The following is a 22,784-nucleotide window of genomic DNA, read 5'->3' as shown; positions in this document are numbered from 1 at the left end:
GGTCACATCTTGTCAACTTTAGAAACTCCCAGTAGTTTTTAGTGTCAAAAGATGCTACGGATGCCACATATGTGGTATTTCAAGCCGACCATTCAAATGTATGATCGGTCAGCTTCAGAAGTCCCCGGCAGTAAGATTGTAGTGTCAAAGGAAGCTGTGACTGGCCACATATGCAATATTCCAGGCCAATTATTCAGTTGAATGTCTAACCATATAATTCATATATAGGCGATTTATCCTAAATATAATGACTTTGTTAGCCACTTACTGATTAAGGAGATATTGCGTAGGGCAAAACCCCTACCAGTATGTCCAATTGCACTAATGTGGCATAGGGAAAGATGTTGTCAAGAGGAAAGCTGTTGTGAATTCCGCTCTTGGGCTCCCTCCGGTGATTGTAAGTGGCACTTTTGTGAGTTCTGCTCTTGGGCTCCCTCTTGTGGTTTCTAGTGGTATGGCTGCTCCTTGGAGTTAGCTGTCATCAGCTGCCTCCACTTATCTTCTCTTCTGCTCGGCTATTTAGGTCTGGCTCTGTCTTCAGCCAGTGCCACTTGTAAATGGTTTCTGGTTGGATTCACATCTCTTTGGAGTTCCCTGTTATCCTGACCAGTTCAGCTAAGCTAAGTTTTTGCTTGCTCTTTTCTGTCCATAGGTTGTGGACTTATCCATTCTGTGCTTTCTTTGTTTGTCCAGCTTATCAGTGTGAATTTATTCTGTCTTGCTGGAAGCTCTGGGAGGCAGATTTGCCCTCCACACCTTTAGTCAGGTGTGGAGTTTATTTTTAGAAACTCTGCGTGGATTTTTGTAGTGTTTTATACTGACCGCACAGTATTCCATCCTGTCCTATCTATTTAGCTAGACTGGCCTCCTGTGCTCATCCTGGTTTCATTCTGTGTATGTCTTTTCCCTCTCCACTCAGTCATTATTTGTGGGGGGCTAATCTATCCTTTGGGGTTTTTCTCTGAGGCAAGATAGTTTTCCTGCTTCTTTCTTTAGGGGTAGTTAGCTCTTAGACTGTGACGAGATGCCTAGGGAGAGTTAGGAGCATTCCATGGCTACTTCTAGTGTTGTGTTGAGCTTAGGGACTGCGGTCAGTACAGTTACCACGTCCTTCAGAGCTCGTTTCATGTTGCTCCTAGACCACCGCATCATAACAGTACAAGTGGCCAAAAATGAATTAAATGCATCTCAAAAGAAGGAAAAGAAAGTTCTGAACCATTTTTTTTCTGTGCTTTGGTTTGTCTTTTTTTTTTTTCTCTTTTCCTCTTGATATCTGGGTGGTTCAGGATATATGCTTTGGCATGGATGTTCAGGGTTTGTTTTCTCGTGTGGATCAACTAGCTGCAAGAGTACAGAGTATCCAGGACTATGTTGTCCAGACTCCGGCTTTAGAGCCCAGAATTCCTACTCCTGATTTGTTTTTTGGGGACAGATCCAAGTTTTTGAACTTTAAAAATAACTGCAAATTGTTTTTTGCTTTGAAACCCCGTTGTTCTGGTGATCCCATTCAGCAAGTAAAAATCATCATATCCTTGCTGCGTGGTGACCCTCAAGACTGGGCTTTTTCTCTTGAAACAGGGGATCCGACATAGATGCATTTTTTCAAGAGCTCGGATTATTGTATGACGAACCTAATTCTGTGGATCATGCAGAAAAAACCCTGTGGGCCTTGTGTCAAGGTCAGGAAGCGGCAGAGTTATACTGCCAGAAATTTAGAAAATGGTCTGTGCTCACTAAATGGAATGAAGAGGCTCTGGCTGCTATTTTCAGAAAAGGTCTTTCTGAAACCCTTAAAGATGTTATGGTGGGCTTTCCTACGCCTGCCGGTTTGAGTGAATCTATATCTCTAGCCATTCAGATTGATCGGCGTCTGCGCGGGCGCAAAGCTGTGCACCATATGGCAGTATCCTCTGAGCAAAGTCCTGAACCTATGCAATGTGATAGGATTTTGACTAGAATAGAACGGCAGGAATTCAGATGTCAGCATAGGCTGTGTTTTTACTGTGGTGATTCGGCTCATGTTATCTCTGATTGCCCTAAGCGTACTAAGAGAGTCGCTAGGTCTGTTACCATTAGTACTATACAGCCTAAATTTCTCTTATCTGTGACCCTGATTTGCTCATTGTCGTCCTTTTCTGTCATGGCATTTGTGGATTCAGGCGCTGCCCTGAACTTAATGGACTTAGAATTCGCCAGGCGCTGTGGTTTTTCCTTGCAGCCTTTGCAGAGCCCTATTCCTTTGAGGGGCATTGATGCTACACCCTTGGCCAAGGATAAACCTCAGTACTGGACACAGATGACTATGTACATGGCTCCTGCAGATCAGGAAGATTGCCGTTTTCTGGTGTTGCATAACCTGCATGATGTTGTTGTACTGGGATTTCCATGGTTACAGGAACATAATCCGGTGCTGGATTGGAAAACTATGTCGGTGACTAGTTGGGGTTGTCGAGGAGTACATAGTGACGTTCCTTTGATGTCAATTTCCTCTTCCCCCTCTTCTGAGGTCCCTGAATTTTTGTCGGATTTCCAGGATGTATTTGATGAGCCCAAGTCCAGTTCCCTTCCTCCACATAGGGACTGTGATTGTGCTATTAACTTGATTCCTGGTTGTAAGTTCCCTAAGGGCCGACTTTTCAATCTGTCTGTGCCAGAGCATGCCGCCATGCGGAGTTATGTTAAGGAATTTTTGGAGAAAGGGCATATTCGGCCCTCTTCATCACCATTGGGAGCGGGTTTCTTTTTTGTTGCTAAGAAGGATGGCTCCTTGAGACCCTGTATTGATTATCGTCTTCTTAATAAGATCACGGTCAAATTCCAATACCCCTTGCCTTTACTTACTGATTTGTTTGCTCAGATTAAGGGGGCTAGTTGGTTTACTAAGATTGACCTCCGATAGGCATATAATCTTGTTCGTATTAAACAGGATGACGAATGGAAAACTGCATTTAATACGCCCGAAGGCCATTTTGAATACCTTGTGATGCCATTTGGGCTCTCTAATGCTCCATCTGTGTTCCAGTCTTTCATGCATGATATTTTCCGCAATTATCTTGATAAATTCATGGTCGTATATTTGGATGATATTTTGATTTTTTCCGATGATTGGGAGTCTCATGTGAAGCAGGTCAGGATGGTGTTCCAGATCCTTCGTGATAATGCTTTATTTGTGAAGGGGTCTAAGTGCCTATTCGGAGTTCAGAAGGTCTCTTTTTTGGGTTTTATTTTTTCTCCCTCGTCTATAGAAATGGATCCTGTTAAGGTCCAAGCTATTCATGACTGGATCCAACCCACATCTGTGATGGGTCTTCAAAAATTTTTGGGCTTTGCTAATTTCTATCGCCGTCTCATTGCCAATTTTTCCAGTGTGGTTAAGCCCCTTACTGATTTGACGAAGAAAGGCGCTGATGTGACTAATTGGTCCTCTGAGGCTGTTGAGGCCTTTCAGGAGCTTAAACGCCGATTTACTTCTGCCTCTGTGTTGCGTCAACCGGATGTTTCTCTTCCTTTTCAGGTTGAGGTCAACGCTTCTGAGATTGGGGCAGGGGCCGTTTTGTCTCAGAGGGAGTCTGATGGTTCTTTGATGAAACCGTATGCTTTTTTTTCCAGAAAGTTTTCGCCTGCGGAACGCAATTATGATGTCGGCAATCGGGAGTTGTTGGCTATGAAGTGGGCGTTTGAGGAGTGGCGACATTGGCTTGAGGGAGCTAAACACCGCGTTGTGGTCCTGACCGATCATAAGAATCTGATTTACCTCGAGTCGGCCAAGCGGCTGAATCCTAGACAGGCTCGATGGTCCCTGTTTTTCTCCCGTTTTGATTTTGTGGTCTCGTATCTTCCGGGATCTAAGAATGTTAAGGCTGATGCCCTCTCTAGGAGTTTTTCGCCTGATTCTCCTGGAGTACTTGAGCCGGTTGGCATTCTTAAGGAGGGGGTGATTCTTTCTGCTATCTTCCCTGATTTGCGTTGGGTGCTTCAGGAATTTCAGGCTGATAAGCCTGACCGCTGTCCAGTGGGGAAGCTGTTTGTTCCTGATAGATGGACAAGTAAGGTGATTTCTGAGGTTCATTGTTCAGTGTTGGCTGGTCATCCTGGGATTTTTGGTACCAGAGATTTGGTTGCTAGGTCCTTTTGGTGGCCTTCCTTGTCACCCGATGTGCTTGCTTTTGTGCAGTCCTGTGGGACTTGCGCCATGGCCAAGCCTTGCTGTTCCCGCGCTAGTGGGTTGCTTTTGCCTTTGCCGGTCCCTGAGAGGCCCTGGACGCATATTTCCATGGATTTTATTTCGGATCTTCCTGTTTCCCAGAAGATGTCTGTTATCTGGGTTGTTTGTGACCGGTTCTCTAAAATGGTCCATCTGGTACCTTTGCCTAAGTTGCCTTCCTCCTCAGGTCTGGTTCCATTATTTTTTCAGCATGTGGTTCGTTTGCATGACATTCCGGAGAATATTGTGTCTGACAGAGGTTCTCAGTTTGTCTCTAGATTTTGGCGGCCTTTTGTGCTAGGATGGGCATTGATTTGTCTTTTTCTTCGGCGTTTCATTCTCAGACTAATGGCCAAACTGAGCGAACTAATCAGACCTTGGAGACCTATTTGAGATGCTTTGTGTCTGCTGATCAGGATGATTGGGTGTCTTTCTTGCCGTTGTCCGAGTTTGCCCCTAATAATCGGGCTAGTTCGGCTACTTTGGTTTCACCTTTCTTTTGTAATTTTGGTTTTCATCCTCGTTTTTCTTCGGGGCAGGTTGAGCCTTCTGATTGTCCTGGTGTGGATTCTGTGGTGGACAGGCTGCAGCAGATTTGGACTCATGTGGTGGACAATTTGACGTTGTCTCAGGAAAGGGCTCAACGTTTTGCTAACCGCCGTCGGTGTGTTGGTCCCCGGCTTCGTGTGGGGGATTTGGTTTGGTTGTCTTCTCGTCATGTTCCTATGAAGGTTTCTTCTCCTAAGTTTAAGCCTCGGTTTATTGGTCCTTATAAAATTTCTGAAATTATTAATCCGGTGTCTTTTCGTTTGGCTCTTCCTGCCTCTTTTGCCATTCATAATGTTTTCCATAGATCTTTGTTGCGGAGATATGTGGTGCCCATTGTTCCGTCGGTTGACCCTCCTGCCCCGGTGTTGGTTGAGGGAGAGTTGGAATATGAGGTTGAGAAGATTTTGGATTCTCGTTTTTCGAGGCGGAGGCTTCAGTATCTTGTCAAGTGGAAGGGTTATGGCCAGGAGGATAATTCTTGGGTTGTTGCCTCCGATGTCCATGCCACCGATTTGGTTCGTGCTTTTCACTTGGCTCATCCTGATCGGCCTGGGGGCTCTGGTGAGGGTTTCGGTGACCCCTCCTCAAGGGGGGGTACTGTTGTGAGTTCTGCTCTTGGGCTCCCTCTTGTGGTTTCTAGTGGTATGGCTGCTCCTTGGAGTTAGCTGTCATCAGCTGCCTCCACTTATCTTCTCTTCTGCTCGGCTATTTAGGTCTGGCTCTGTCTTCAGCCAGTGCCACTTGTAAATGGTTTCTGGTTGGATTCACATCTCTTTGGAGTTCCCTGTTATCCTGACCAGTTCAGCTAAGCTAAGTTTTTTCTTGCTCTTTTCTGTCCATAGGTTGTGGACTTATCCATTCTGTGCTTTCTTTGTTTGTCCAGCTTATCAGTGTGAATTTATTCTGTCTTGCTGGAAGCTCTGGGAGGCAGATTTGCCCTCCACACCTTTAGTCAGGTGTGGAGTTTTTTTTTGTAAACTCTGCGTGGATTTTTGTAGTGTTTTATACTGACCGCACAGTATTCCATCCTGTCCTATCTATTTAGCTAGACTGGCCTCCTGTGCTCATCCTGATTTCATTCTGTGTATGTCTTTTCCCTCTCCACTCACAGTCATTATTTGTGGGGGGCTAATCTATCCTTTGGGTTTTTTCTCTGAGGCAAGATAGTTTTCCTGCTTCTTTCTTTAGGGGTAGTTAGCTCTTAGGCTGTGACGAGATGCCTAGGGAGAGTTAGGAGCATTCCACGGCTACTTCTAGTGTTGTGTTGAGCTTAGGGACTGCGGTCAGTACAGTTACCACGTCCTTCAGAGCTCGTTCCATGTTGCTCCTAGACCACCGCATCATAACAGAAAACCCTCTATAATAATGTGCCCATTTTAAAGGGAACATGTCCCCAGTTTTGGCCAATATAAGATATGGCCATCACCTTTCAGGACTGATATCCAGCATTCTAGAATCTTTTTTGTTTATTAATAGTGTTAATAAAAGTGCAAAAAATACAGCTTATGGCTCATAAACCTCACAAGCTTGTTAGCTCACTATTTTTGATACATAAGCCATAGTTTAAGTTTGCTTCAGTAGCAACATTAGGATTTCAATGTAATATTCATAGCTCTTTCTAAGGACAGGACCACTACTTTTTGAAAGAATTTACAGCAGGTGAAATAAGTATTGAGCATAATACCAATTTTCTAAGTACCGTATATACTCTAGTAAAACTGGGAAAACTGGGTAAGCTTATTGACTTGAGTATAAGCCGGTATGCATTGTCTTCTCATCCCTGTCCTGCTATGTGTGGCTCCCCTGTCCTGTCCTGGTATGTGGCTCCCCCTGTCCTGTCCTGGTATGCGTGGCTCCCCCATCCTGTCCTGCTATGTGTGGCTCCCCCATTGCTGTCCTGGTTTGTGGCTCCCCTGTCCTGTCTTGGTATGTGGCTCCCCTCGTCCTGTCCTGGTATGTGGCTCCCCTGTCCTGTCCTGGTATGTGTGGCTCCCCCTGGCTCGCCTGACCCAGTCTGCATGGCTTGTCTCCTCCCGGTCCCGCATGGCTTGGCTCCCCTGGTTCCCCATGGCTCAGCTCTCCCGTGGTTGCATTCATGGCTCACATCCCCCCTCCCAACCCCGTCCTACTCACCCTCCTTGCGACTGCATCTCCTTTGTCTCCGCGCCGGCAGATCTCTTCTCCTGTGCTGAGAGATCATGTGGTACCGCTCATTAAGGTAATGAATATGCGCTCCACACCTATAGGAGTGGAGACACATACATATTCATTACCTTAATGAGCGGTACCTCGTGACCGCTCAGCACAGGAGAGGAGAGCTGCTGGTGCCGGGACAATGGAGATGAAGCGACAGAGGGGGTGAGTATGATGTCTTCTGTTAGCCGGCGTATGCAGATGTCACTGTGCCACAGCCACCGGCTCCTGCCGCTGCTCCACTGCCCCCTCCCCCATCAGCGTTCTGGACAATTGACTCGTGTACAAGCCGAGGGGGGGGGGGGGGGGTTCACCTCTCTGGGCCCATTATAAGATGTTGTCCAATATTGGACAACCTCTCTAAGGTTTCATGTTACCTTACAATCATAATATGTGCTGGTATTCAGAAATTTTTTAGCATACAAAGGGAGAAAATAATCCCAGTTTTCTGAGTACAGTGTTTATATAGCAGTTTTTCCAGGTCAAGCTCCAAATTTGCCATGAGAATTTGGAAGTTTGTCCTCAATTATTGACAGTATGCCATCTGTATAATAATGTTATAATTTCTCTACTTAAAATGACTTAGAGCTGAGAAAATATGCCCCAGTCTGGTGATCTTAGTTACTGAAAAACTCAAACTACCTCACAGATACTTTCAAACTACGATGTACAATAACTTTTTATATACAGTAGTTATTACTGCAGCCTTATTTTATTCATTAGATCCCTACAGGACTCTAACCTTCTTTACAAACAGTCTAGTACTCACTAATCAAGTTTATCATTTTTTGTTTTAAGGTTAAAAAAAAAGAAGCCATAGTAATTTATCTGTTTTAACACTGGTGCTTGATTTCAAAATATCTTTAGTCATTATAATTTTAATAACTTTTTGAACAGTTGCCAGTTTAATTTTCAGTGTGTGAAAATTAGTGGTAAATTATTTATTACTTTCAGCAAATGTCTTTCACAATTTTATTTAATATTTTTTCATCTTTTTTTAATGGATCATAAAAGGACAATCTTTTATTATACACTCATAAAGTAACTAGCAAATGAATACTTTGCAAATAGGTTACTGTGGATTGAAATGTCAGCAATAATTCACTTGATGGGAAATTCACATTCAGGCATGTGGCAAAAGGCCATATCCACCTTACAGTAGTGCTTCCTTCTACTGGGTGGAAGGGGGCAAACAGCAGTAGAATTAGCGATAGATCTTAGAGGTTTAAAGCACTTCTTGGCCTGTTCGGCAGCAAAACTTTTTATCTTCCCATTTAACTATCATTCTACATGATGAGCTAAACTACTTATAATGCCTACTGCTTCCTGCCCACTAATATACTTGCAAGAAGCAAAGGAGGACAGTTGTGAGGTGTGTTTGGTAGTACTACTGCCCGGACAGCTGGTATCAGTGATAGTGTTTAGTGATGCGTGAGTGTGCTCGTCACTCGAGATTTCCGAGCATGCTCGGGTGTTCTCCTAGTATCTTGGGCGTGCTCGTAGATTATGTTTGAGTCCCCGCAGCTGCATGATTTGCGGCTGCTAGGCAGCCTGAATACATGTGCGGATTCCCTAACAAACAGGCAACCCCTTCATGTGTTCAGGTTGTCTAACGGCTGCAAATCAGGCAGCTGCGGGGACACAAACATAATCTACGAGCATGCCCAAGATACTCGGACAACACCGAGCATGCTCAGAAATCTCGAGTAACGAGCACACTCACTCATCACTAATAGTGTTGCTTCTGCTACTGCTAGTGGCTCCAACATTCTTAAGGTACCGTCACACTAAGCGACGCTGCAGCGATACCGACAACGATGTCGATCGCTGCAGCGTCGCTGTTTGGTCGCTGGAGAGCTGTCACACAGACAGCTCTCCAGCGACCAACGATCCCGAGGTCCCCGGTAACCAGGGTAAACATCGGGTAACTAAGCGCAGGGCCGCGCTTAGTAACCCGATGTTTACCCTGGTTACCAGCGTAAAAGTAAAAAAAACCAAACACTTCATACTTACCTACCGCTGTCTGTCCTCCGGCGCTGTGCTTCTCTGCACTCCTCTGCACTGACTGTGGGCACAGCGGCCGGAAAGCAGAGCGGTGACGTCACCGCTCTACTTTCCGGCCGCTGTGCTCACAGCCAGTGCAAGAGGAGTGCAGAGAAGCTGAGCGCCGGGGACAGACAGCGGTAGGTAAGTATGAAGTGTTTTTTTTTTTTTACTTTTACGCTGGTAACCAGGGTAAACATCTGGTTACTAAGCGCGGCCCTGCGCTTAGTTACCCGATGTTTACCCTGGTTACCAGTGAAGACATCGCTGGATCGGTGTCACACACGCCGATCCAGCGATGTCAGCGGGAGATCCAGCGACGAAATAAAGTTCTGGACTTTCTTCAGCGACCAACGATCTCCCAGCAGGGGCCTGATCGTTGGTCGCTGTCACACATAACGATTTCCTTAACGATATCGTTGCTACGTCACAAAAAGCAACGATATCGTTAACAATATCGTTAAATGTGACGGTACCCTTAGCCACAGTATGTTTTTTTTAATTCTTTTCCATTACTGTCCATTCCCATTGTTACTATTTCTTTACCATACATTTTGACAGCACTATAATTAACTTTTACAATCTTTTCAACCCCAATTGATCTATCATTATTAAACAGCAAGTAACTTAGGTAGGTACATGTACAGTGACCAAAATCTGTCAGCAGGCTGCAGAATAAATGTGGCATTTGCCTATGTCAAACTGGACTAATAAATCAAGTGTATAAAAGCAGAACTAGTCAGGTAGGTAGGTACTCTTCCAAATTGTCAGTACCTACAATACGGCGATGTATTGGTGTGGAGTGTATGGGTGTAAAATTTGACTGATAAAATAAATGTGCAAAAAAAAATTGTGACACCTGCTATTTTTTAAGTAGACAGTCACATTTATAGAGTTATAGAAGTTTAAACTTAGTTACATTAAGGAATAGTGGCAGAGATGAATAAAAAGTTGCATATATTTGTTTTAATCTCTCCTTTCTATTGCAGAGATATTAGCTTGTAAAGTTTAGGTTATGATTTATGGGATAGTTCAACTTGAAATTACCAGAGATTTGTCTTTGGGGTTTGTACTTCTTCCCCTGCATGAAGTTGACCAATCATAAGCAGACTTCATCATGGGGGGAAAAGACCATGGCCTCCTCTCCTCACTAATATCTGCAGCTACTGTGTACATGTACAGCAGAGCTGAGTTATGTATGCTGTAATTACAACACTGTGAGATGAAATCTGGAAGTATTTTCAGTACATGTCATGATGAAGCAGCCCACGTGGCTGCACTAGAGTTCATGTGAGCATTCTGTGACAGATTAAATGTTCTATAATGTGTTAAATGGAAACAAGCATTTTTGGTGAGTTGTATGAATTGAATCACAAATTATTCAAATTTACCAATACATGCAAATTTCATAAAATTCTACATGAATTCAATTTGTATCAAATTGATTCACTCATCTCTAAAAATACTCATACTTTGTGATCTTCCTAAATTTTTAGAAATCAAAGGGAATCTGTCAGTAGACTGGCGCTTTTACACAGTAGAAACTATTTTATAGAAAGAATAATTATTTTTCATCACTGTATTCTGAGAGATATACCATATTTTTCGGACTATAAGACACACTTTTTTCCCAAAAAATTTGTGGTGAAATGGCGGTGGGTCTTATTGTTGGAATGTACTTATAGTTAGAGTGGTGGCAGCAGGAGTCGGGCGATTCTTCCGGTGGTCCGACGCTGCAGAGCGATGATCTTGCTCCCATCCCAGCCTGGTGCGGCAGGTGTGGTGGAGCGCGGTGGTGCGGGAGGCTCTGGTGACATTTTATGATAGCCTGAGGTCCCACACTTCTATTGCCTCAATGCTTTGACCTCCGTATAAATAGCCGCCAGAGGTGTCGCATACGCAGATTGAGATCTCTTCTCACCGTGGAACCTGCAGCACTGGAATGGGATATCCCGGAGATCTCCATGTCGCAGCAATTGATGTGCGGGGGCTCTGGGCTTTCACAAAATGTCGCTGCAGCCCCCCACACCAACAAGCACCGCCAAGCCTGTGCACCAGTCTAGGTCATATCGCCAGACCACTAAACACCCGCTATGACTTTGGTCCACCAGTGCTGCCGATCCCCCTGGGTAAGCTGATTTCAGGACTGATCCCCATTTGGGGTGCATCTTATGGTCCGGTGTGTCTTATAGTCCGAAAAATATGGTAACTTTTTAATTTTTCCACTGATGGAGTTGTATGGTGGCTTGTTTTTTGTGGGACAAGATTAAGTTTTTAGAGATACCGTTTTTTATTTACATTCATCTTTTTGATCGCGTTTTCTTCCACGTTTTGTTTGCTGATGTGATGAAAAAGTATGGTTATTCCCGTTTTTTTATTCATATTCTTTATGTTATTCACTGATGGGGTTAACTAGTCGGACAGCTTTATGGGGTGGATCTTCTTAGATGCAGCGAAACCAAACATGTGTACTTTTTTTTAACAGAAAAAAAAATTATGAGTACAATATATTTTTATTCATATTATTATTTTCTGATTTTTTTTAAATCATTTTTTGCAATTTTTATTTTTTTTCTTACTTTTTTACTTTGTCCCTCTATGAGACTTTCACTTTCTGCAGCCTGATCGCAGTTATAATCCAATGAAATGCACTCAATTCATTGCAATCTACTATATAATTGTCTACGGGTCACTACTATTTTTCTGTCTGTCCCGGATATTCATTGGTCGCGGCCTCTGTCTGTCATGGAATCCAAGTCGCTGATTGGTCGTGGCAAAACGCCCACGACCATTGCCACGACCAGTCAGTGACGGCCACAGTGAGGCAGCAATATTGGCCGCTCTTTCCTCCCCGCAGTCAGTGCCCGCTCCATACTCCCCTCCAGTAATCCAGTCAGCCCTCACACAGGGTTAATGCCAGCGTTACTGGAGCGCGGTGTAACGCACTCCGGTTACACAGCTATTAACCCTGTGTGACCAACTTTTTACTATTGATGCTGCTTATGCAGCATCAATAGTAAAACGATCTAATGTTAAAAATAATAATAATAAAAAAAAGGTTATTCTCACCCTCCGACGTGCGTGCTGTCCTCGGCAGTGCAAGCGGCAGGTTCCGGTTCCAAAGATGCTATGTGAGAAGGACCTTCCATGATGTCACGGTCATGTGACCGCGACATCATCACAGGTCCTGCACTCATACCAACCCTGTGACCAGAAGCTGCCGCGTGCACCGCACACAGGCGACAGGACTACAAGGGGCCCTCGGAGGGTGAATATATGTTTATTTTTTATTTTTTAACCTGTTACATACGTGGCTGGGCAGTATACTACGTAGCTGGACAATATACTACGTGACTGGCCAATATACTACGTGACTGGGCAGTATACTACGTGTCTGTGCTGTATACTACGTGGCTTTGTGCTGTATACTACATTGCTGTGCAATATACTACGTGGCTGGGCAATATACTACATCAGTGGGTAATATACTACGTGACTGGGCAATATACTACGTGATTGCGCAATATATTACGTGGCTGGGTAATATAATACGTGGCTGGGCAATATACTACGTCACTTGGCAATATACTACATGACTGGGCAATATACTACGTGGCTGGGCAATATACTATGTCACTGGGCAATATACTACGTGGCTGGGCAATATACTACGTGGCTGGGCAATATACTACGCGCTTGGGCAATATACTACGTGGGCTATGCAATATACTACATGGACATGCATATTCTAGAATACCCAATGCGTTAGAATTGGACACCATCTAGTGAATTATAACTGTCAGTGCTGCACTTACACAAGCAACTGAGACCTTGTTCTGCGCATGATCTGAGGCCTGGTGACCTGGATGTTGTCATGATGACATTGTGTCACCATGGCAACGATCGGGCCCCTGCGATAACGTCAGGGGCGCTGATCAGAGGGCAGAGATTCCTCCCTCTGCCTGTTTTCTAACAATTGCAATATTTAGTGGCTAATAGTGCTGGGAGCTCATGCACTGAGTGCCGGGTGTCAGCTGTCAGAATCAGCTGACACCGGTGGCGATTGAGCATGCACATCTCAGTACATCTAAGGTTGGTAAGTAGCAGCCAACCAAGATGTACAGAATACATCCAAGGTTGGGAAGGGGTTAAATAAATTGGGGAGTTATCAGTATGAGACTAGTAACTAACACAGAACAAGAGAAATTTGTCTTCTTGCAAGCACATTTTTTGCAGTTCTCTGAGCTCTGCTGTATTGCAACAATATTGCAGCCTTGTCTGCCTGTGAGATGGAAGCTGAGAGGAACCTGCAGAGGTGTCAGTAATAACCACACACAGCTCTGCAGGGAGATCAGGAGAGCACAGATCGGCTATTACATATCACACTGGTAACTCCCCCTTCACGTAAAATAATCTCTGGGGGCAGAGTTACCTCCCCATGATGGCAGCACTTTGGACGCAGCACAGCGTCCTCCCCATAGCCTGGAAGAGGTAATTTATATGAAGTGATAAAAGAAGATTTATCCACAATAAGGCATCTGATATGAAGCACAAAGGTATCACTCTCCTCAGCAGTCTATAACTTGTATGCCGATATTAATAGTTCATATAGGTCAAATGTTGTGACAGATTCCCTTTAACTTTGTCTTACTTGAAAATTAAAAAACTTTGTCTTAATGAAATATCTACAATAGTTATTAACATTATTCTTATTGGAACTGTCACTTTTCAGAACTATGGAGGTTTGGGTGAGCGTGAACAATGGAAAAACTGCACTGACTAATCCTCAGACGATCACAGCTTCAAGTTGTGTAAGTAAAAAATATTAACAGATATTAACACTGTGCAAAAATTTTCGACCAGAGTGAAAAAAATGCTGGAAAGTAAAAATGCTTTAAAAAATAAAATAAAAGTGTTAATAGTTTATTTTTATCAATTAACAAAATGTGTGAATGAAGAAAATAGACATCTTAATTAAATCAAGATTTGATGTGACCAGGGCCGGTTTTAGACAAAGTGGGGCTCTAGGCAAAAATTTAAAGTAGGGGCCCCAAATGATAACATTGCACTGTGGCCCCCATATTTAGGGGCCTTATATCGGCCAACGGGTCTGTCACTACTAGCTGTATGCAGGGGCGTTGCTAGGGTCAGAAAAGATTGGGGGCCCAAGACAAAGAGTTGCCCCAACCACGTCTTAATTTTTTTTTAACTCTTCAGATAAAACAGTGCTAACTCTCTGAGAACAGATAATGTAGTAGATGTCACCTGCAGTCCTATATAACACCAGAGATAGCAGTGATACTTCTCTGAGTACAGATAATTAAGTATATATCACATGCAGTCCTATGTAACACCATAGATAGGCGTTTCAGAGTAAGACTATGCTCCCATGCAGCATTTTTTTCAGTAGCCAAAACCTTTTCTATTAGCAGTAAAAATGTTGCCTTCAAAACACCTGTTTTTCACTTTTTTTTGTGGTGTTCTTCACACTTTTTTCAGCTTTTTTTTTTTAGAGTGGGGATGTTTGTTTTGTCTACAGTATGTTTAAGGCCACGTTCACACGTTGAGTGTTTGGTCAGTATTTCACATCAGCATTTGTAAGCCAAAACCAGGAGGGTGAGAAATACAGAAGTAGTGATGGGTTTCTCAGGTATGTGAACACGTTGCGGATTTTGCTGTGGATCTGCAGCAGTTTTCCATGCGTTGTACAGTACTATGTAAACGTATGGAAAACAAAATCCGCAGTGCACATGCTGCGGAAAATACCGCGCGGAAACGCTGCATTGTATTTTCTGCAGCATGTAAATTCTTTGTGCGGATTCTGCAGCGTTTTACACCTGCGCCATATTAGGAATCCGCAGCTGTAAAAACGCTGTTGAAAACCGCACAAAAGCCACGGTAATTCCATGATAAATCCTAGGTAAATCTGCAGGTAAAACGCAGGGCGTTTTATCTGCAGATTTTTAGGAATCTGCGTGGAAAAATCCGCAGCAGATTCTGCAACGTGTGCACATAGCCTCATTGTTTCCCTGCTGTTTCTGCATTACAAATACTGACCTAATAGTTTAATTCACCAAAACCACTTGCAAAATTGCAGTGAAAAGTGCTGTTGCAATATCTGCAGCTTTTTTTATTCTTTCATTGCTTTCCACAGGTGAAAACGCACTGAAAGAAGTGACACGCTACAGATTTAAAAAGCGCTACAGTTCTGAAATCCAGTCAGAAAAAAAACAAGCGCATGCAGGAGTTTTCGGAAATCTCCTATTTTTTGCTGGCACTTTGAAAAGCAGCTTTTCGCCATGTTCATATGCTCTTTCTTCTGCAAATAAGAAGTTTACAGCATTTTACAGCACAAGCAAAAACTGAGATTTTCAGAAATCTCCTGCACACCCTTTTATTTTCCCCTGACTGAATTTCACAACTGCAGCGTTTTTTTAAATCTGCAGCATGTCACTTCTTTCAGCAATTTTTTCTCCCGTAGAGAGCAATGAAAAAGTTTAAAAAATGCTGCAAATGTTGCAACGTTGTTTTTCGCTGCGTTTTTTTTTGAATAACACTAACTTTATTAAACATGTACTGTAGACAAAATGCATACTGTAAAAAACAAATAGCAAAAGCTCTAAGCGTGTGTGCCCGCAATCAGTAAACGCTGCAGGTCGGCTGCTGTGTACTGTGTACTCCAACCCGCAGCGGCCAGATGTTACAGCATAGTGGATGGGATTCCAAGAAATTCCATCACTACTATGCGTACACTTTCACCTGCACCTCACCCGCTGCAGAAACGGACATGGAGCGCGTCTGTCCAGGCTGCAGCATGTCATTTTATATGGCGTAGATGCGAGTCTCCCAAGAGAAATCTCACCCGTGCAATGTATACGACGCAGGGATTCTGCACAGATCAATGAACACACACGGAATCACCTGGGTTCAAAAGATGGCAGCACTTTGGATGCAGCACATGTCCGCTGCATCCAAAGGGCTGCCATTTCCGGATTGTCTGCACATACCCTAAAAAATGGGTGTTTTGAAAGCAGTGTTTTTACTGCCAAGAGAGCAGGCTTTGGCTACAAAAAAAAATGCACCAAAAATGCTGATTCCTATACACACCTGTACTATATGTGTATAGTTTACCCTTATTGTTTCACGTGGGAATTCATTTATTTCTATATAATTCCCTGATTCAGCAGACAATATTCCTGTCTTTTGTCATCCAGACAGTAGTGACAGGAAGTCACCCTGTCTGATTACAAGTAGTGATTTAGTGACTGTGGTCAGAGCCTATGCTGATCCCTGCTGTATGTGACAGTGACTGATTCTACAGCAAACAGCACAGAGCTCCGGGACCACATGAGTAATTCACAGCACTGAGGAGGTCTCAAGGGGGGTTTGGGAGAGACATTCCGGAACAACAGAGCAATCCACAGCATTATTCACTGCTGTACACCCTCTGGGCACTTCATACAGGGGCTGCAGAGGCAGGGGGCCCCCTTTCTAGGTCTGCCTGGTCTGCCTGTGCCAAATTCCGGCCCTGGATGTGACCAAACTTTGCCTTCAAAGTAGCATCAAAGCATCTATTCTTCTAGACCAGAAGTGGGCAATTCATTTTCCTGAGGGAACAAATGAGAGATTGTGACTGTTGAGGAGAGTCGAATCAATAGGCTGAAATTTATGTTGAATATTAACCCCTTCACGACATGCGCCGTACTAGTACGGCGCATGTCGTGTTTCCCACTTTGATGTAAGCTCCGGCGCTGAGTCCACATCAAATTCGTGACATGTCAGCTCTTTTGTACAGCTGAAATGTGCGCACAATAGTGGCAGGTGGAATCGCGATCCACCCGCCGCTAATAACTAGTTAAATGCCGCTGAGAGAGGCATTTAACTACTGCTTCCGGCCATCATGTGACCGGGGGTCAGCGATGCGTCGACATAACAACCAGAGGATTCCTTGGGTCCACTATGGTTGATGATGCCGGCTTGCTGTGAGCGCCACCCTGTGGTCGGCGCTCATAGCAAGCCTGTAATTCAGCTACATAGGCGCAATCTGATGATCGCTGTTGCGCAGCAGAGCCGATCCAGTTATGGCTATTGAAGCATGGCAAAAGTAAAAAAAAAAATGTTTTAAAAAATATGAAAAAAGTAAAAAAAAAATAAAAGTTTAAACCACCCATTTGCCCCATTCAAAGTAAAACAATCAAAAAATCAAACATACACATATTTGGTATCGCCGCGTTCAGAATCGCCCGATCTATCAATTAAAGAAAAGGATTAACCTGAAAAAATTCAAAACGCCAGAATTACGTTCTTTTAGTCACCTAGACATTGCATTAAAATGCAATAACGGGCGATGAAAAGAACATATCTGCACAAAAGTGGTATCATTAAAAACGACAGCTCGGCACGCAAAAAATAAACCTCCACCCGACCCGAGATCCCGAAAAATGGAAACGCTACGGGTATCGGAATTTTTTTTTTTTAGCAAAGTTTGGAATTTTTTTTCACCACTTAGATAAAAAATAACCTATACCTATTTGGTGTCTATAAACTCATAATGATGTGAAGAATCACAATAGCAGGTCAGTTTTAGCATTTAACGTAGAAATAAAGCCAAACAAAAAACAAGTGTGGGATTGCACTTTTTTTTTTTGCAATTTCAACACACTTGAAATTTTTTTCCCGTTTTCTAGTACAAGACATGATAAAACCAATGATGTCGTTCAAAAGCACAACTCGTCCCGTAAAAAATAAGCCCTCACATGGCCATATTGACAGAAAAATAAAAAAGCTATGGCTCTGGGAAGGAGGGGAGCAAAAAACGAAAACCCAAAAACGAAAAAGGGCTGCGTCTTGAAAAGGTTAATATTAACATATTAATTAAAATTGTAGTTATTATTTTTTATTAATATCGCAGAGCCCACATCTTTTCCCGCACTTGATGGCTGATTTAAAGGGAATCTGTCTCCAGAGAAAAACGCTATTAACCTTCAGATATGTGGTTAATCTGAAGGCTAATAATGTTATTAACCGTCGTTTAGCAGAATGCTGCAGGGAGAAAATGAGCTTTTTTTCCCCCACAGCAGCGTTCGGTATTCAGTGACGGGGGGCTGCGATGGCTCTGGTTCAGTTACTGCTCTGAGTATACAGAACGGCGACTGTAACCGTGCCCTTGGCCCTGACTGACAGTCGGCTCCAATGCAGAGACAGCATCTGTCAGGCTGTCATTAAACTCAAAGCCTCCCACATAGCCTCCCTGCTATGTGTAGCAAAAGTGATCGGAAGATCACAACTTCAAGTTTCATAAGGAAACTATTGAAACAAGTGTAAAATAAAAAATAATGTTTTTTTAAAAAAATGTAAAAGTTCATATCACCCCCATTTGCCCCATTCAAAATAAAGCAATAAAAAAAATTAAATATACACATATTTGGTAACACTGCGTTCAGAAATGCACGATCTATCAAAATATAAAATAATGGCATAACGAGGAAAAAAATCAAAATGCCAGATTTAAGTTTTTTTTGGTTGCATAAAATGCAATAACAGACGATCAAAATATTGTTTCTACGCCAAAATGGTATCAATAAAAACCTCAGCTTGGCCCCCAAAAAATAAGCCCTCAGCCAGCCCCAGTTCCCGAAAAAAAGGAGACGCTATGGGTCTCAGAAAATGACGCCATTTTTTTTTTTTTTACAAACTTTGCATTTTTACACCACGTAAATAAAAAAGCTAGACATGTTCCATATCTCCAAACTTGTAATGACCCTTAGAATCATAATGGCAGGTCAGTTTTATCATTTCGTGAACATGGTATAAAAACAATTATGGAACTTTTTTTGCAATTTCACCAGACTTAGGCTGGCTTCACACTCAGCGTATGAAAATACGGTCCGTATATTACGGCCGTAATACGCTGAAATGTCCCGAAAATAGTGGTCCGTAGCTCCTCCGTAGGCAGGGTGTGTCAGCGTTTTTTGCGCATGGCATCCTCCGTATGTAATCCGTATGGCATCCGTACTGCGTGGTTTTCTCGCAGGCTTGCAAAACCAACATACCGCTATAGAAATGATCCATGTGTCCCAAAAAGAAAAAAAAATATATATATATACTGTCTATATATATATATATATATATATGTCATTAGACACATATATGTATATATATTAATATTTATTCCAGCGCTATACAGCTTGAAAGCCGGTAATTCAATTACCGGCTTTTTCTTTCTCCTTCCTAAAAGCCGACATGATTTGAGACATGGTTTACATACAGTAAACCATGTCTTCTCTCCATTTTTTTTACAGATTCCACACTACTAATGTCAGTAGAGTGTATCTGCAAAATTTGGCCGTTCTAGCTCTTAAAATAAAGGGTTAAATGGCGGAAAAAATTGGCGTGGGCTCCCGCGCAATTTTCTCCGCCAGAGTAGTAAAGCCAGTGACTGAGGGCAGATATTAATAGCCTGGAGAGGGTCCATGGTTATTGGCCCCCCCCTGGCTAAAAATATCTGCCCCCAGCCACCCCAGAAAAGGCACATCTGGAAGATGCGCCTATTCTGGCACTTGGCCACTCTCTTCCCATTCCCGTGTAGCGGTGGGATATGGGGTAATGAAGGGTTAATGCCACCTTGCTATTGTAAGGTGACATTAAGCCTAATTAATAATGGAGAGGCGTCAATTATGACACCTATCCATTATTAATCCAATTGTAGTAAAGGGTTAAATAAAACACAAACACATTATTTAAAATTATTTTAATGAAATAAAAACAATGGTTGTTGGAGTATTTTATTCTACGCCCAATCCAATCACTGAAGACCCTCGTTCTGTGAAAGAAAAAACATAATAAACCAACAATATACTTACCCTCCGCAGATCTGTAACGTCCAACGATGTAAATCCTTCTGAAGGGGTTAAAACATTTTGCAGCAAGGAGCTTTGCTAATGCAGGCTGCTCCTCGCTGCAAAACCCCGGGGAATGAGTCTAAATATAGATCAATGAGCTATATTTAGCTTCATTTGCGGTGAGGCGCCCTCTGCTGGATGTTTATAGATCGTGGGAACTTGCCTAGAAAGCCTGGGAGCTTTCTAGGAAATTTCCCACGATCTATGAACATCCAGCAGAGGGCGCCTCACCGCAAATGAAGCTAAATATAGCTCATTGATCTATATTTAGACTCATTCCCCGGGGTTTTGCAGCGAGGAGCAGCCTGCATTAGCAAAGCTCCTTGCTGCAAAATGTTTTAACCCCTTCAGAAGGATTTACATCGTTGGACGTTACAGATCTGCGGAGGGTAAGTATATTGTTGGTTTATTATGTTTTTTCTTTCACAGAACGAGGGTCTTCAGTGATTGGATTGGGCGTAGAATAAAATACTCCAACAACCATTGTTTTTATTTCATTAAAATAATTTTAAATAATATGTTTGTGTTTTATTTAACCCTTTACTACAATTGGATTAATAATGGATAGGTGTCATAATTGACGCCTCTCCATTATTAATTAGGCTTAATGTCACCTTACAATAGCAAGGTGGCATTAACCCTTCATTACCCCATATCCCACCGCTACACGGGAATGGGAAGAGAGTGGCCAAGTGCCAGAATAGGCGCATCTTCCAGATGTGCCTTTTCTGGGGTGGCTGGGGGCAGATATTTTTAGTCAGGGGGGGGCAATAACCGTGGACCCTCTCCAGGCTATTAATATCTGCCCTCAGTCACTGGCTTTACTACTCTGGCGGAGAAAATTGCGCGGGAGCCCACGCCAATTTTTTCCGCCATTTAACCCTTTATTTTAAGAGCTAGAACGGCCAAATTTTGCAGATACACTCTACTGACATTAGTAGTGTGGAATCTGCAAAAAAAATGGAGAGAAGACATGGTTTACTGTATGTAAACCATGTCTCAAATCATGTTGGCTTTTAGGAAGGAGAAAGAAAAAGCCGGTAATTGAATTACCGGCTTTCAAGCTGTATAGCGCTGGAATAAATATTAATATATATACATATATGTGTCTCACTGACATATATATATATATATACCTATTCTATGTGTACACATTTATTCTACCTATTGGACTGTAAGCTGTCAGTGTGATTTTACTGTACACCGCACTGAATTACCGGCTTTTCTCTCTAACAGCGCTGCGTATTTCTCGCAAGTCACACTGCTTGTCCGTGTGAAATCCGTATTTTTCACGCTTCCATAGACTTTCATTGGCGTATTTCTTGCGCAGTACGGTGACAAACGCAGCATGCTGCGATTTTGTACGGCCGTAGAAAGCCGTATAATACTGATCAGTAAAATACGGCAGATAGGAGCAGGGGCATAGAGAATAATTGTGCCGTATTTTTTGCGAGTTTTACGGACGTAGTTTCTGCGCTCTTACGTCCGTAAAACTCGCAAGTGTGAAGCCGGCCTTAGAATGTTTTTCCCGTTCTCCAGTACATTATATGGTAAAACCAATGGTGTAGTTCAAAAGTACAACTTGTCCCACAAAAACAAGCACTCACACGGCCATATTGATGGTAAAAATAAAAACGTTAAGGCTCTGGGAAGAAATGGAACAAAAAAACAAAAATGCAAAAATGGAAAATCCCAAGGTGATGAAGCCGTTAAAAACAGGGGGACCCCTACTTCGTTTTTTTTTTTTTTTATTTAAAAAAGGCACTACTCTACTCCCCTACTTGCCTCTGCCTCCTGGTTCAAGCTTATTATTTTTTATATATTTTTTATTCTATGTTATCTTAAGTAATTTCTCTATCCACATTTTGTTTGCAGGGCAATTGTCCTGCTGTTACCACCATTTTGCTTCCGTTTGTAGCTCCCTTGCCCTTATTACTACCATTATACAGTCATTTTATAACTCCAAAGTTTGTGTTCTCATTGACTTATATGTTGTTTGGGTTCGGGGTCAAGTTCAAATCAAGTTCTTGTATCTGAACCGAACTTTGGACTAAAGTTTGGCCGAACCCGATCAACCCGAACATCCACGAGTCCGCTCATCCCTAATGCTTATCTGCTTTGGATCAATTGCTAATATTCAGTCAGCATGGAAAAAAACATAATGAGTTTGGTTTAAGTTGGTATACATGCAGCACATTGGCCATAAAGCATACAAAATCTACAAGAAGTAAAATGAACATAAACCCTGCTCTAAATAGGTAAAAAGCAAAAGTGCATTTAAATAGTACAGGGTTCTTAGTAATACTGTTTTTGATCAAAAATAGCATAAAAGTCATCCCACCATCGGCAAGGTGACACTGGTCGGGATTGTCCTACATTGTCGATATTAAAAACAGGTGTATAGACCTGTCTTTAGACATGTAGGAACATTGATGCCAGATGTCCATATCTGATTAAGAGCATGTAAAAAGATACTTTTTATACCTGCAAAGACATGGTCTTTGTCTGGGAAATGTTGCCCACATACAGTTATATGAAAAAGTTTGGGCACCCCTATTGATCTTAAGCTTAATGTTTTATAAAAATTGTTTTTTTTTTTGCAACAGCTACTTCAGTTTCATATATCTAATAACTTTTGGACACAGTAATGTTTCTGCCTTGGAATGAGGTTTATTGTACTAACAGAAAATGTGCAATCTGCATTCAAACAAAATTTGATAGGTGCATAAGTATTGGCACCCCACCAAAAAAGTGACATTAATATTTAGTAGATCCTCCTTTTGCAAAAATAACAGCCTCTAGTTGCTTCCTGTAGCTTTTAATGAGTTCCTGGATCCTGGATGAAGGTATTTTTGACCATTCCTCTTTACAAAACAATTCCAGTTCAGTTAAGT

General features: G+C 42.6%; 1 protein-coding gene across 2 annotated transcripts in view; it reads left to right on the top strand.

Moving 5' to 3' along the window:
• ANTXR2 (ANTXR cell adhesion molecule 2) overlaps window positions 1-22,784 on the top strand; it is a 398,739-nt gene that overhangs the window by 217,889 nt on the left and 158,066 nt on the right. For both annotated transcript variants that reach the window (XM_069742748.1, XM_069742756.1), the window contains one exon: window positions 13,722-13,800. In XM_069742748.1, the coding sequence (XP_069598849.1) occupies window positions 13,722-13,800 (79 nt within the window). The remainder of the gene's footprint in view (window positions 1-13,721; window positions 13,801-22,784) is intronic.

Source organism: Ranitomeya imitator, chromosome 1 (assembly GCF_032444005.1).
Source record: "Ranitomeya imitator isolate aRanImi1 chromosome 1, aRanImi1.pri, whole genome shotgun sequence".
In the NCBI taxonomy this organism is placed as follows: Eukaryota; Metazoa; Chordata; class Amphibia; order Anura; family Dendrobatidae; genus Ranitomeya; species Ranitomeya imitator.
Note: the sequence above shows the minus strand (reverse complement) of the source record. Positions and strands in the feature narration are given on the sequence as shown.